Source organism: Sesamum indicum, linkage group LG8 (genome assembly GCF_000512975.1).
Source record: "Sesamum indicum cultivar Zhongzhi No. 13 linkage group LG8, S_indicum_v1.0, whole genome shotgun sequence".
Classification (NCBI taxonomy): Eukaryota; Viridiplantae; Streptophyta; class Magnoliopsida; order Lamiales; family Pedaliaceae; genus Sesamum; species Sesamum indicum.
In genome coordinates this window covers 10,621,195-10,636,870 of record NC_026152.1, presented here as the reverse complement: position 1 = coordinate 10,636,870, position 15,676 = coordinate 10,621,195, and the positions used below count along the sequence as shown (strand labels likewise).

The 15,676-nt window shown below is 33.4% G+C and overlaps 1 protein-coding gene across 1 annotated transcript in view; it reads right to left on the bottom strand.

Moving 5' to 3' along the window:
• Window positions 14,635–15,676, bottom strand: part of LOC105168645 (IAA-amino acid hydrolase ILR1-like 2) — a 2,461-nt gene continuing 1,419 nt past the window's right edge. Inside the window, exons 3-5 of the mRNA XM_011088777.2 lie at window positions 15,378–15,676; window positions 15,174–15,302; window positions 14,635–15,029 (exon numbers count right to left, since the gene is read on the bottom strand). The exon at window positions 15,378–15,676 is cut by the window's right edge and continues 19 nt beyond it. Of these exons, the coding sequence (XP_011087079.1) occupies window positions 14,643–15,029; window positions 15,174–15,302; window positions 15,378–15,676 (815 nt within the window). The 3' untranslated portion in view covers window positions 14,635–14,642. The remainder of the gene's footprint in view (window positions 15,030–15,173; window positions 15,303–15,377) is intronic.

The following is a 15,676-nucleotide window of genomic DNA, read 5'->3' as shown; positions in this document are numbered from 1 at the left end:
TCTGATGGGCCTTTTATCTATTCGACTGATGAGTCAGCTAGATTCTTAGTCGGTTAGGCTAGTTAGCCTAGCTTGTAGCTTGGCCTAATAATTTAGCGGCATCATGACTTTTTAAAATCAAAACTTCAAATCAAGATTCAAAACCCAAATCAATTTTGGATAGGTATTTTAGGATAAAAATCATAAAATGAAATTTCTTTTAAAAAAAAATTGGTTATTCAACTTTTAACCGATTGGAAGAGAAAAGATCGATTATAATCGAATTGAAGACCTCTACAAATGTACATTAAGAATTAAATTTTTCAATAGTTAAATTTAATGAAATTTAAATTCAAATAGATGGAAAATTCAAGTAACAAGGAATAAGATTAGAAATATGTCAAAAAATGTCATTACATCAAAATAAAATATAAAACGGAATGCAAATAAGTCTGATATTTTGAATAAACTTGGGTTTGGGCTGAAGGAAACTTTAAATACGCTTCAAGTTGTGGCCCACCAATCTTGGGCTGTCGGCTATTCTATTTCTTGACGAATATCTAAACGGGCTTCAGCTTTTAGAAAACCGTTAATAGTAATGGGCTTAACTAATTGAAGCCCAATTAGTTTGATGCCTTGATGTATAGATAACTAAAGATATTCTTGCTTTTGTAATACACTCATTAGAGATGTCATTATAAATAAACCCCTAAAAAATGTCAACATTATTGCACAAACTATCCCTATTTTCTGGCTTCATGACTGATTTCTGTAATTACGTAAAAGACATGGATAGCTAGTTTGTATAATAAATCATAGATCGGGGGTGTAAATGTAATTATCCTTTTCTTTTAACTATGGAATTCTACATCCGACTCTAAGGGAGTGTTTACAAAAACTTATATTCTAGATAAGTGATTTTTGTAGAAAAAGTTGGAAGTTGTAAAAGAACCATAGTTGAAAAGTGTTTGTAAAAAAAATGAAAAGTAGATAAAAGCTAAGTTGGATAGTGTTTGGGGAGAAAAACACTTCTAAAATAAACTTAATTGATTAAAAATAATTTCGTCCTCATTGCTTAAAAGATATTATTTTTACTTAATATTTACACTTATCTTTTGTTAAGAATATTTAGTTTTCCGCAAAAGTAATAAATTTTATTTCAATTAGTATATTTCATATTTAACTTTTTATGTACAAATATTTGTCATGTATATTATTAAATTATTGGATACTAACATAAAACTGAATGTTATCGAGTAATATAATTATTAATTCATACACAACAATTAAACTTGCGTGGTTGTCAGAAAAATAATCTTTTTATTAATTAATCATAGTAATTTAATTTATATTTTCCTATGATATAACAATAATATAAGATAATATAGCAAATAAAATATAAAAATTCTGAATATTAAATATGTGAAACTATTAGTGTTAAATTATTCAAATTATTTGAAAACGATGATATCAAATCTAGATGTGCAACTTATAAAATAAATTGAAAAGCGTATATTTAAATTAAGACATTATAATGAGAATAAAGTAGTCTATAATAAAATTCAATTTATTTAAAAAAACAAATCAAAGCAGCTAAAAATACCTACCAAAATACTTCTAATTTTTGTCTTAGAAGTACTTTTCTTTATAGTTTCAGAAGTTGAAGTTGATACTCCATATAAAAAATTACTTTTATAAAGACAAAAGTAAAAAATAGTTTTTCAAAGCTCTTGCAAAAACTCCTAGCTAAGCGGTTGAACCCTTCTACACATAATCATTTACATCCAATTAGTTCGTGTAATGTAATTCATAAATAGTTTCTTGTTGGGTATTTATCCTTCAGCAGAGGCTCAAGAATCCTAGCCAACTATTATAGATTTATGGGTTTTGAACCCTTAAATAGTACAACTAATTTACAGAATGAACAATAATTACAGTTAATGAATAAAGAACAAAAGAATGCAACAGAAATATTCGGCTCAGGGAACCAGAGATTCGAAGAGGGTCGAGTCACGGCCACAAGAAGGCGGCAACCCACAAACTCACGGTTGCTCTTATTTTTCACCAAGAAAAATACCAAGTGTTGTTCACTCAAAACAGCCACAAAGGGAATTCAACCAATCACTTAGGATATCATAAAGATGCTTAAGAACACGAAGTATTTAGGCTCAAATAATTTTTCGGATTATTTTTCTAGATGAAGAGAGGAATATTTATACGGTAGGAAAGAGGAAGAAAAGAAGATTAGGGCAAACAATTGAAGACAGGTTTTAAATTGGGTTAGGAGTTTATCCGAGGTTCAGAATTTGAAGACAGGTTTTAAATTTTTCAAAAGGCAAACATTTTGTTCCCATATTTGCTGGGTTAAGTTCTGTTTTTATCTTTTGAAGATTAATAATGTCTTTTTCAACTATATCTCTTATAAAATGATACCTAACATCAATGTGCTTTGTTTTGTCATGAAAAACTGGGGTTTTGCAAAGTTGGATACCTAATTGGCTGTCAGCAAACACAATTACTTTTTCCTTTAAAAAATCAATTTCTTCTAGTAACCCTTTTAACCATATTGCTTCTTTGAATACTTCTGTGGTGACTATGTATTCTGCTTCAATAGTAGATAATGCAACTATATATTGAAGTTGAAATTTTCAACTAATGCATGAGCCACACAATTTAAGCACATATGGGGTGATTGATTTTCTGTTATCTCTATCATTGACATAATTAGAGTCAACATATCCAATTAATTTATTACCATGACTGCTTTTAGAAAAAGTTATGCCACAATCCATAGATACATTCAAGTATCTAAGTAACCACTTAAGGGCATCCCAGTGAATTGTTCCAGCATTAGACATGTATCTACTTAAGCAACTCACAACACATGCATTGTCAGGTCTGGTACTTACCATTAAGAACATAACAGATCTAATCGCATTAGAGTAGGGTACCTTTTCCATTTTCTTCTTTTTAGATTCTATTTTGGGGCTTTGATCTTTACTTAATTGATAGTGAGCTCCTAAAGGGACAGAGGTGGGTTTTGAATTTTCCGTTGAACATTTTTCTAAAACTGTTTTGATATATGATTTTTGATTCAAGAAAATCGTTGAGTTCTTCCTATCTCTGTCTATGGTCATTCTTAAAATCTTCTTTGCATCCCTTAGATTTTTTATTTCAAAATTTTTACTTAAATCATTTTGCAGTTCCTTTATTAACTTTAAACAAGGACTAGCTATCAACATATCATCCACATATAAGAAAAGAAATTTAGGGACAAAATGTTCATATTTAAAATATAAACAATGATTATGAGCACTTCTGTTAAAGCTTAAAGATTTCATAAATTCATCAAATTTCTTGTTCTATTGTCTAGGGGATTGTTTTAGATCATATAGGGACTGCTTAAGCAAGCATCATGATTAGGATTTTGATTATCTATACATATAGATTGTTTCTTCTAAATTTCTATGCAAAAAAGCATTTTTAACATGCATTTGCTTCAATTTCCAATCAAATTGAGCAACAAGAGCAAAAAAAATTCTAACAGTTGTATATTTAACAATAGGATAAAAAAATTCCATTATAGTCTATGCCTTCTTTTTGAGTGAATCCTTTAGCAAATGTTCTTGTTTTATTTTAAACACCCATTTGCAGTCAACAATTGTACAGTCATTTGGTTTAGGAACAAGCACCCACGTTTTATTGTCATTTAAGGATTTAATTTCTTCCTTCATAGCTTGTATCCATTTTTCAGAGTTCTTAGAGTTTAAAGCTTCTTCATAGGTATTTGGTTCAGTATTCTCAATAGCGTTTAGAACAAGATGAACATCTTTTAACCTAGAAGGTAATCTATGTTCCTTTCTTTCTCAATCTTTAGCAAGTCGGTAATATTGTAAATTAGGCTCATTATTCTCATTATTTTGTTGATTTTCTACTCTACTTCCTTCCCCTTGTTGGTTATCCTCAAGTGGAAGCTCCACCTTATTAAAGATAGACTCCAAATCTACTTCCTTAAAAGTTTTAGGTGAACTAGTAAGACATGACATTTCTCACATATTAAAGGTTACGTCTCCACTTATTACTACTTTAAAACTAGGTTGATTTCTCAACCACAGGCTATAACCTTTAACTCCTTCTAGATAATCAATAAAAATACATTTTTGGGATCGAGGTTCAAGCTTATCATTAGATTGCAAAGCAAATACAGAACATCCAAAAAATGTGCAAATTAAAAAAATCAACAGATTTATTAGACCAAACATTTTCAGGAATTTTTCCTAACAGAGGAACAGAGGGGGATCTGTAAATTAAATAAGCAGCAGTTGATACAGCTTCCCCTGAAAGAGTTTTTGATAAACCAGACTTATAAGCATGCATCTTACCTTATTGAGTAGGGTCCTATTTATTCTTTCAGCCACTCCATTCTGTTAAGGTGTATAAGGAGTGGTTCTGTTTCTTTTTATCCCAAATTCATTACATAGATCACTAAACTGCTGGTTACAAAATATTAGTACATTATCAGTTCTTAGAGCTTTTAGTCTTTTACTAGTTTGGTTCTCTACTAAAGTTTTCTAGTTCTTAAATTTCTCAAAGACTTCTGATTTGTTTTTCATCAAGAATACAAACACCTTTCTAGAGAAATTATCAACAATAGATAAAAAATATTTATTGCCACCATGGGTAGCAGTATTTGCAGGTCCCCATGCATCAGCATAAATATAGTCAAGAATGTTGAATGAAGATGAAGGGTTTGGGTAAGGTGATGATGGATAGTGTACTTTGTGTTGTTTTCCTAAAACACACTCATCACAGAAACTTAATTTTTTCTACTTTATCAGATAAAAAACCATTTTTATGCAGTATCTCAAGACCTTTTGCACTTATGTGCCCTAATCGTTTATGCCAAAGATCGATTTTCCTATTTTTGATGTAGTAGCAACAAAAGTTTCATAATTTACAGAATATACATACAAGTTTCTTTTTCTTTCAGCTTTGAAAATAGATAGGGAGCTTTTCATTATTTTCATTACACCCCTTCCCCATCTTTCCTCTAAACCATCTTCTTCAAGTGCAACACATGAGATTAAATTGTGACACAAATCAGGAACATATCTAACATCTTTTAAGGTTAACTTATAACCATTATCAAATATCACACAGATGTCACCAAGATGTTTGATTTACACTATTTTTCATTAGCCATGGACACAAAGTCCAATCGTTCAGATTTATAATTTGTAAACAACTCTTTAAATGGACTCATATGAAAAGTATAGCCTGAGTCAATAAGCTACTCCCTTATTTAGCAGAAGATGAATTATTATGCAGCATGTAGACTTCACACTATTTTCTTCAGTTACTATGTTAGCACCTTCATTATTATTATTATTATTATTCCTATTGTCCCTCTTTGATTTCTTGCAGTCTTTTATGAAATGCCCTTTTCCTCCACAATTATAGCATCTTCTAGACCTATGTTCTCTACTTCTTGACTTCGATCTGCTCTTACTTCTACTCCTACTTCTGCTTCTTCCATTTCTTCTATACTTAAATTTAGAATTACGGTTTTTAGTTCTACCTCTTACAAAATTTACTTCATTTTATGACGAGTTTGCTTTATTTGTCTTTAGATCCATTTCTTTACTTTTTAGCCCATTAATTACTGTATCTAGAATTACATTATCTCTGCCCTATTTTATTGCTGTTTTCACATCATTATAAGTTTAAGGAATTGAAATTAATAAAACAAATAATCATCTATATTTTTATCTCTTGTTAGCTTAATGTGTTGTATCAATTTAGTAAAATCATATAAATTTTTTTCTATATTTTTAGACAAGTCTAACTTATACGAAAGAATTTTCAAGAAAAATAAGTTTACTAGATAAAGAGGTTCAGTTTATCCTGCAAACTTTTGGTAGAATGTTGTTTACCTACTTTTCTTAAGACAGTATCTAATAGGTTTAAAATTATAGAAAATATGCAAATTCATCGTTTTCAAGCTTTTTCTCCTCTGAAATATTTTCTGTGTATTTTCCGTCAATAGCTTTACAAACCTTTTGTTGAATTAGACACCCTTTCATCTTTTGTTGCCAAATTGTAAAATCAGATTTTCCATCAAATAGTTGCAAGTTATAACCAACCATTAATCAATAAATAACAACAAATAGGATATTACTGCAAAGCCATAGAAATATCACAGAATTACAAGGGATCCCTGTCAAGCTTCGGCCAGGTGATTGGTTTGACGGGGAGATTGGGAAATGAGTCAACAATATAATACAAAAAAATTTTCAAAAATAAGTTAACCATGCAAAAAAATTTCAGCAGCAAATAGAGGTTATTCGAGGCAAAATTTCAGCAGAAAAAATATATGGCCCAAACAAAAAAAAAATAGTAGCAACAATAATAAAAAAAATTATTGCAAGAAATTAAAAGGACGGGTTTAAGAAGTTCCCACCACTGAGGCGAGGAATTAGAGACCTTGCTCTGATACCAATGTTGGGTACTTACCCTTCAACAGAAGCTCAAGAATCCTAGCCAACTATTACAGATTTATGGGTTTTGAACCATTAAATAATACAACCAATTTATAGAATGAATAATAATTATAGTTAATGAATAAAGAACAAAAGAATGCAACAGAAATATTCGGCTCAGGAAGCCAGAGATCGGAGACAAAAAGGCCCGCAACCAAAACTCACAGTTGCTCTATTTTTCACCAAGAAAAATACCAAGTTTTGTTCACTTAGAACTAGCCACAAAGGGGATTCAACCAACCGCTTAGGATATCACAAAGATGCTTAAGAACACGAAGTATTTAGGCTCGAATAATTTTTTGGATTATTTTTCCAAATGAAGAGAATAATATTTATACGGTAGGAAAGAGGAAGAAAAGGAGATTAGGGGCGGTGAAAGGTGTTACCAACACCATTGGAAAACTACCATTGAAGAACCAGAGGGGAAAGAAACCAAGGAGGCGACAGAACAAAGAGGGAGAAGTTTTTTGGCCGTAGCCAGAGAGAGAAATTTTTCATCCTTTCAATCATACCAAATAACTTGAAGGAAAATTATCTCTTCTCCTCTCCCTTTCACTTTTTCTTTTCTCTAACCTGAACCAAACAAACTCTAAAAAATCTATTTCACAGTTGCTCCAAAACAATTCTAGCAACTACGTCCCTCGTTTTTATAAGTCCCTTGAAACTTTCACTGATTCATTTTCTTGGCAGATATGATATACTATAGAGGCTAATAACGCTCCATATGCCGCATTGATTAGATGTTTACCCCTCCATTGGTTTGCTGCCCATGCAACTCCTTTCTGCCAATGCCAATAAGACCAGAGAAATTTTATTTCTCATTGCATAACGTGCAGACACCTCCTAGAAAAGCACACACTCAAAGAATAAATGTGAGTGAGTTTTCATATACTGATTATCACATAATATACATAGGCGATCCAGATGGTGTCAACATGGTTCGTCTAACTGTTAGTAATTTATTTTAGTCAGATCGTGAACGTGTAGAAAAATATAAAAAGAAAAATAATTGAAAGAAACAAGATTTACGTAGTTTGGAGACCCCTGCGTCACTGGTTTCTCAAGTTCAATTTTTAGTAGGATTGTTTTAAATGAATTACAATAAAAAGTCAGTGATTAACCCATCAACTAATTGGGACACCACACTAGAAAGAAAATGATAATTGGCTATAATTTTAATAATTATGGACTAAAACTTATGGTATATACTTTTTATTAACGACGATTAAATGAAACATATGCAAAACATAGATTTTCCAAAAAAAAAAAAATTATTTACCATGATAGATTTATTAGCCTCCTACAGTGACCCTTTCCAGAATGCTAACCAATTTTTAGTACCAATAATAACCACTTGCGACCACTTATGTGATACATAAATATTCAACGATGCACAAATTGTCACGAGTCGTGGTGATAATTTTGTCCACCAGTATCAATAGGACAAATTAAATACTGCATATATATATATATATATATATATTGGGCAAAAAGAAATAATAATTATTTTATTATCAGTATTTTTTAATTTACAGAATTTTGTGGAATTAAACAACTTGCACCAGAACGTTCTGCTGCAACAACTTGCACAAATCTCCACTAGCAACAGGAAACTTTTACTTTAAAATAAAAACTGAAATCGGCCAAGTAATCTGCCGGCGGCTACGGTGGCGGTGCCTCCGTCGGGACAACCGCCAGTTAAGTTTAAGCTATAAGCATGAATTGTTTGGCCTGTGTTGTTGTGTTATAATTATCGTTCTTTCCTCGTATGTTTTGATTAATTAAAGTTAGGAGTTCAATTCAATTTATCTTTCCGTATTATTGTATATGAGTAAATTAATTTTTATGAAAAAATAATAGCAATTTATTTTTAGGAAGATAAATTACTATTTTTTTTAAAAAAGAGATAATTTAATTATTTACAGTATCACAAGAAAATTACTTGCATTTTTTTTTTTTAATATTAGTGCATGTCGGGAAAATTGAATGTGATTTATGATCAGAATTTTAGATTTGTTTGTTTGTGTTCTTTTTCTTTTACAAAAAGTAAGTTGATTAAAATAATATCATAATCTTAATTATTGACAATTGTGATAATTCACATATATGGATATAAATATTTATAATTAATCTACAGTTATTATAACAAGACACTTTTTTTTTCTCGATACAAATGATTATTACACAAGTATATCAATAGCAATAAATTAAGAAGTATTTTAATTCGATCAATAAATTAATATTACGATAAAATTATATTAAAACAAAAAAAATAAATGATGTGACGAATAGTCTTACCAACATTTTCAGATCTCGAACACTTTTTGTTGTATTCTATGGTGTAATTTAATTTGAGGTTGATGTTTTGCAAGTTACTCAAAAGTGGGCAGTGTAATGATTTCTGTAATTAAGATTCGTGTATGTATGTATATGCTAACATCCCACTATCCTTATTTAAGACAAAAAGAAAGAAAAGAATAGGACACAGAATTTCTTTTTCAACAGCCGCATGCAACTTGCACTGTCCAATTAATAAACAATCCAAAAGTGTCACTGACTTAGGTGTGTTGCAATATATGAAGAATCCGAAAAAGTGACACAAAAGTTGCGGGTTAAATACAAAAATAGTACCGTAGTATAGGCCATTTTGTGATTTAAGCATCGTACTTTCTAAGATATTCAAATTTAGTACTACACTTTTAAAGATTTGGCAGGACTGATATAGTAGTTTACAAAAATTGTAATTATAGTACCTTAGTTTCTGTTTTGACATTTTTTATACCAGGACTTATCTTTTGAAAATATCATTTGAGCCTTAAAAAAGTTTGGTTTTTCCCGGATCTAGTCCCATCGCTGGAAAATGGTATGACAGCCTTGGTTTATAGAAGAAATATATGTGTTGATGTTATATTTAGATATTTTATTCACTAATGGAGGAGATTTTTAAAAGAATGGAACCGAACGAGAGTTCGAGTTGTAACAGGGAATACTTTTAGACTCTGAAATATCAAAGATGAAATTTCTTTATGGAAATTCTAAAAAAGGGAGCAGATTGCCTCCAAACACCAAACGATGGTTTGAGTGACAACCAGGAATATTTCCAAATTTAAAAAAAATAAAACAAGAATTTCGACGTAGGAATTCTAAAGGCTGGATCCTGAATCTCTTACTAAGGAGGAACAAGAAGAATGGTGGAAAACTCACCAGATCCAAAAAGTGCTACCAGGAAATGCAGTGAAAAACATATACGCAACTAAGTCCATGGTAGATTACCAGCAAGGAGAAACAGAACGGCTAATTTCCTTCACTAATGCAGTTTTGTAAATTGTGATTAAAGAGACTAATTGGAAAGAACTTGAGTCGGATACCTTGAAGAACTCGCAAGATTTAAGAGAAATTTAAAAGGTAGTTCAAGATTATGGACATAGGTAATTCAATACAAACCTTGAGCCAAGACAAGATCCTTAAGATCATTTGAGATCTACACAAGGATCTTACAGATCTTAAATAAGAAATTGCAGATCTAAAGAGAAACCAAAGGGAGAGCCTTGAGATATCTAGATCCAGATAGGAATATATCAAGGATGCATTTGGAACAATATCTCTTCTACATCAAAAGGAAAAGACAATGGAGATTCCAAAGCTGAAGATAAGAGATGATATGATAGGAAGAGTCATTAGTTCTATGAAATAATGGAAGTTACGAGGGCAGATCTGTCATATTTACAGGAATCGACTGAGTCATTTTCCCAACTTGGGATTGTGGACTTAGTCAATGTTCATAGCAACGAAATCACTACTACCATCAGAGGGAAGTACAGGTTATAATGATCCTCCACATGATCATCCAATTAGGAAAAGTACAGATTTTCACACCAATGTGGCACCAACCTTTCTGTGGGAACCAGACTTAAAAAAGATCTAGGGAGAAATCTAAGGAGAGCGCTTGAACATACGCCTTGGGCAAGGACTATGCTCCAGCCCTTGCACCTGTACGGCGCCATACTCAACCTGAATGTTATCGACTTTCCAAACATCGAGAAGCTGATAGATGAGTGGGTTGCAGCAATAAAAATAGTTGTAACTACCCTAGAACTCGACAAAGAAAACTTCATAAAACTAGTGTAGTTGAGCATGGAGGGTTTTGTGAAGATCAGATGGGATAACACCCCAAAAGACACCAGGGCCAGTATCTTTGCTAGTGATTCAAAATGCACAATAACAGAGTGACTAGGAAAGCTTATCAAGATACAATTCGTCGGAGATGGATACTTCGAAGGAAGTAGAGTAGAAAAGGCTAGAGAATATGCACAAGCTTTTTTTGGCCTTGAATTAAGGAGTATTTGTGCAGTAGATAAATATATCTATTACTTACGTAAGTATTTCTTTCAGAGTGGATTAGCAACAAAAGTAGCAGCTCCAATATTCTTTGCTAAGATTTGCATTCTATGGAGTAAAATATTGATCTAGTCATACAAAATACTTGAAAGATAACTAGATTCAGTTGCAAGAAAGATGTCTTCCCTGAAAGATAAACTGAAGGATTGGTTTTATCAAACATACATCCAGGAAAACATGAAGAGACCAAAAAGTAAGATCAAAAGAACCCCCCTTTGTTGTGATAACAATGATTTTCCTACAATTATAGGAGAAAGCGACCAAAGGAAGAGGAAGAAACAAAACAATGACTCCTACCGTAGGAGCTCCAGAATAACCTCTTCCAGGTGAAGATCATGTTGGTCCAAATCAAAGACCAGATCATACATATTTGAATAGAAGATCGAATTAACAAGGGTTTCATCTAAATGATCTAGACGAACAGATGCAAGATCCACAAGAAAAATCCCTACAAGAAGAGTTTGCAGACGAGCCCATACCCGGGCCAATGAAAGTTTCAAGGACTATAACTGCTAGACCTGCGAAGCAAGAGGTCATATATCTCGAGACTGCCCTCAGAAATGTAGTGAATTAAGAAAATTTGAAGCCATGGATGATATTCTAGACACATCTATTATGGCGATTTGGTACCCATATACCTATTCGAGGATCTTCCTTTGGATGAAAGTGTATATGAGGAAGAAATAAAGATAGATTCGAATGGATCTTCAACTGAGTTAGAATAACTACAACGAGGGAGATGGACTTCAAACCTCTGAAAGCCTATTACGATTCTTTCCAAAATGATGGTGTCAAACAAAACCATGGAAAGAATCATGCGCCAAGATTCTAACCTTAGCCCATACGATGAACTTAAAATTAGAGGAATCGGGAAAGTCTTCAACCAGATAGGACTAAATAAGAGAAAACATCACATAATCTATAAAGTAAGTTAAGGTGAGCTTGCTATTTCCATGGAACTTACAGGGTAATGTGATGGAAATGCAGCTTATTCCTAAAGAAGAATTTTTTTGAAGAATTAAGTAAGTTTAGAGAAGAGGAAGTTGTTACTATGAAATGAATCCATATAGAAATTGCTGAAGTAGTAATAAAAGTAACTTTTAAGGAATGAATTGAAAATGGACAGAACAATCAATAACTTAAAAGATAATTGTCTTGGGACAATTATAGGTAATTTGTATGCAGAAAAATTAATGTTTGATATTCATTTTAGGATTGCACACAATCTAGCAGACCAAGATTTCAGTAGAGTCTTGATGGTATATCTCCTATTTCAGTAGCACACAACCTAGCACACAAAAATACCTTTATCTATAATGACGACAAAGCCAAAGGGATGGAGCATTTGTAGCGGACAGTTGATTCGAGGCTGAAGCTCTGCTGCAACTCTATGCGGAGGATATTACAAAATCCCTCTTTCAGATGGCACCTCTTAAGTCCCCAGGATCAGATGGTATGTTTCCTATTTTCTTCCAAAAATTCTGGCGTATCATACAAAGGAATGTTGTCGTTTATGTTCTTAATTTGCTAAACTCTTTAGTGATGCCCCTGGGGTTGGATTCCACTCACATTGTTCTTAGTCCATAATGTAAGAATCGTAAATCCCTTTTCTATTTTCGACCAATTAGTTTATGTAAAGTTATCTATAAGATTGCTTCAAAAACTATCGCAAATCATTTGAAACCTTTCTTAGAGAGCAATATCCCCCCAGCCAGTAGGCCTTCGTGCGGGGACGGTTTATTTCGGACAACATCCTCCTTGCTTTTGAGTTGAATCACTTCCTCAACACTAAAACCAAGGGAGAATAGGGCTGGATGGTACTCAAGCTTGATGTTATCAAGGCATATGGTAAGATTGAATGCTCCTTCTTGCAGCAGGTGATGTCTAAGCTTGGTTTCCCCTCCCCCTTTATTTGTCTTATTATATTATGTGTATCTTCTATGTCCTATTCTTTGATGTTAGGTGTCAAAAAATTTGACTCTCTTATCCCGAAAAGAGGACACCGTCAGGTGGCCCTCTTTTACCTTACTTGTTTATCATTTGTACAGAAGCTTTTAGCTCCCTTTTACAATATGCTGAGTAGGAGGGGTCGGACTCAAAAGGTATGTATCTTTCGCGGCGCCCCCTCCGTCTCTCACCTTTTGTTTGCAGATGATACACTAATATTTTGCTGGGCGTCGATCGAAACACCCAGATAATTTGGGAGATACTGGAGGTTTATCAGTGGACTTCTGGACAAGAGATCAACTTCTCTGAATCCTTAGTGGCCTTCAGTAAGAATACGGTGGAGGATAGTTGCCTTCACATTGTGTCGGAGCTTACCATTAGGAAGGAGAACAAAATGGAACTATACTTCAGGTTACCCTCAAAAGTGGCCCGCTCTACGCGACCTCTTTGCCATTATTCGTGATCGTATTTGGAACAAGATTGCTCTCTCAAGTCGGTAAAGAGGTACTTATTATATCTATTATTCAAGCTATTTCGACGTATGCCATGGGGATGTTTTCGATTATCCGCCACCTTGATGCGAGAAATCCAAGGTATAGTTGCCAATTTTTGGTGGAATAATCAGGGTCGGAATAAGATTCATTGTGCTTTATGGCAATGTCTTTGTGAGAGCAAGTTGATGAGTGGTTTGGGCTTTAGGCAACTTCATCTGTTCAATATGGCCATGTTAGCAAAACAGTTGTGCCGGATATCGAGGCATCTAGAGAAACTATTCAGTCCAGTGCTTAAAGCCTGGTACTTGCTCAATGGTGATATTTCACAGCCACCTTAGGCAGACGCCCATCTTTCACCTGGTGTAGTATTCTAGCAGTGCAATCATTGTTTTGGGCGGGATATTGGTGGCGTGTGGGATTGGACTTACAAATCGTGTTTGGACTGATCCCTGGCTCCTTTGCCCTATCACTCCCGCCCGTCCTTCGTCAGGTAATCTACACGTAGCTGACTTGATTGACCTTGCTAGCGGTGATTGGAATGTGAACTTAGTGCAACAAATTTTCTAGCCATGGACAGTGATCTCATTTTTTAGCATCCCCTTAATGTACACGTTATTCATGTGTACATATAATAAACAATCTTGTATATTTTAAAATATATTATAAATAAGATAAAATATATAGACTAACAAATCATATTTTTTTTTTTTTAAAAAAACCTTAATGTATCATCTACACAAAAGAATTTATATAGTGTTATCATAATGATGTGGAGTCACTTTTGTAATTACAGTTAATTTTTAAAATTATCTAATAAAGAGTAGAATTGTCATATTTTAAAAATATAAATAGAAAAGCCCCTCCATACTCATAGACGACGATAATGATATCATAGCACCAATTTTTTGTAATTGTTAAAAATGCATTTCATGGCAAAATAACTAACTTATGCAACTTTTCAAAATTTAAATTAATTAATAATTATTTTCTTTCTTTCTTTCTTTTTATTAATGTAACGTACTGGTTGATGTATTTTACTTTTATTTATGATATATTTTAAAGTATGAAAGATTATTTATTACATGCATGCAGGAACAGCGTGCCAAACTGCCGATTGTGAGTGTAAGTATTTTTTTTTTTTATTAGTATAGATTTTTAGAAAAAGGAGGAGAGAGGAGAATAAATAAAAGATGAAACTTAATTAACAATGAATTTTTGAAAAGATAAAAGAGTATATATTGAAGCAATATTTGATACAAATTAAAAATGTAGTAAAGTAAAAAACTCACCATAATAATTGGCAGTGATGAGTGAGATTTAATAGATAAGAGAATGCAAAAATAGCATGAATTGTTGCTCCAATGGGCAGTACTTCCTCATCAACAGTATAGTAAGGACTATGAGGAGGATACACTGATCCAACCTCTTCATTTCTTACTCCCAAAAGCAAGAATGACCCTGGTACCCTTTCTAAATATACTGCAAAATCTTCACTCCCCATGAATATAGGGGCTATTTTTGTCTTTTCCTCTCCTACTACCATTCTTGTCACTCTTTGCACATGTTGATATATTTCTTCATCGTTTATGGTAGGGGGAAGCGTTGGATGCTCTTTGCCGTCAAACTTGACGTCGGCCGAGCATCGATGCACAGCCGCTTGCCCTTTTATCACCTGTCCATAGAGTTGAAAAACAAATCAAAACTGTGCCAGCTAAGTATATATAATGTATGAAGTTTGAACAGAGTGTTCTATTCAATACAACTTTTGAGCCAATCTCGAGCTCGACTCATGTTCGATTCAACTAAAATTCGTTACCTCGCCTATTCTTCTCCTTAGCGCATAGAAGCTCGTTCGCCCAAATGCCCTGAAAGTACCAGCAATAGTAGCTGATTCAGGAATGGCATCTAAGTCTCCTCCGCATTGAACTATAGTCACAGAAACCACCTGAAAAGGTACCCAATTCTAGTCACCCCAGAAGCACCAAATGCAGTATGAACAACTTGTTCAAATTAAAATTACCTGAGAATCTAAAGGGTCAGTCTCCCTGGAGACAATATGTTGTAAGCTAATAATAGAAGCCGAAGCAGCCAAAACCGGATCAATGGAGCCGTGTGGGGCCGCTGCATGCCCTCCCCTTCCCCTGATCACAGCCTTAAAGCTCCCACAACCGGCCAGAAATCGCCCTGGCCGGGATGCAACTGTACCCGACGGATACCTATAGACAGTGTGCAGGCCAAATATCGCGCTAACGTTATCAAGAACGCCCTCTCTCACTATGTCTTTTGCGCCTTCTCCATTTTCCTCTGCTGGTTGGAATA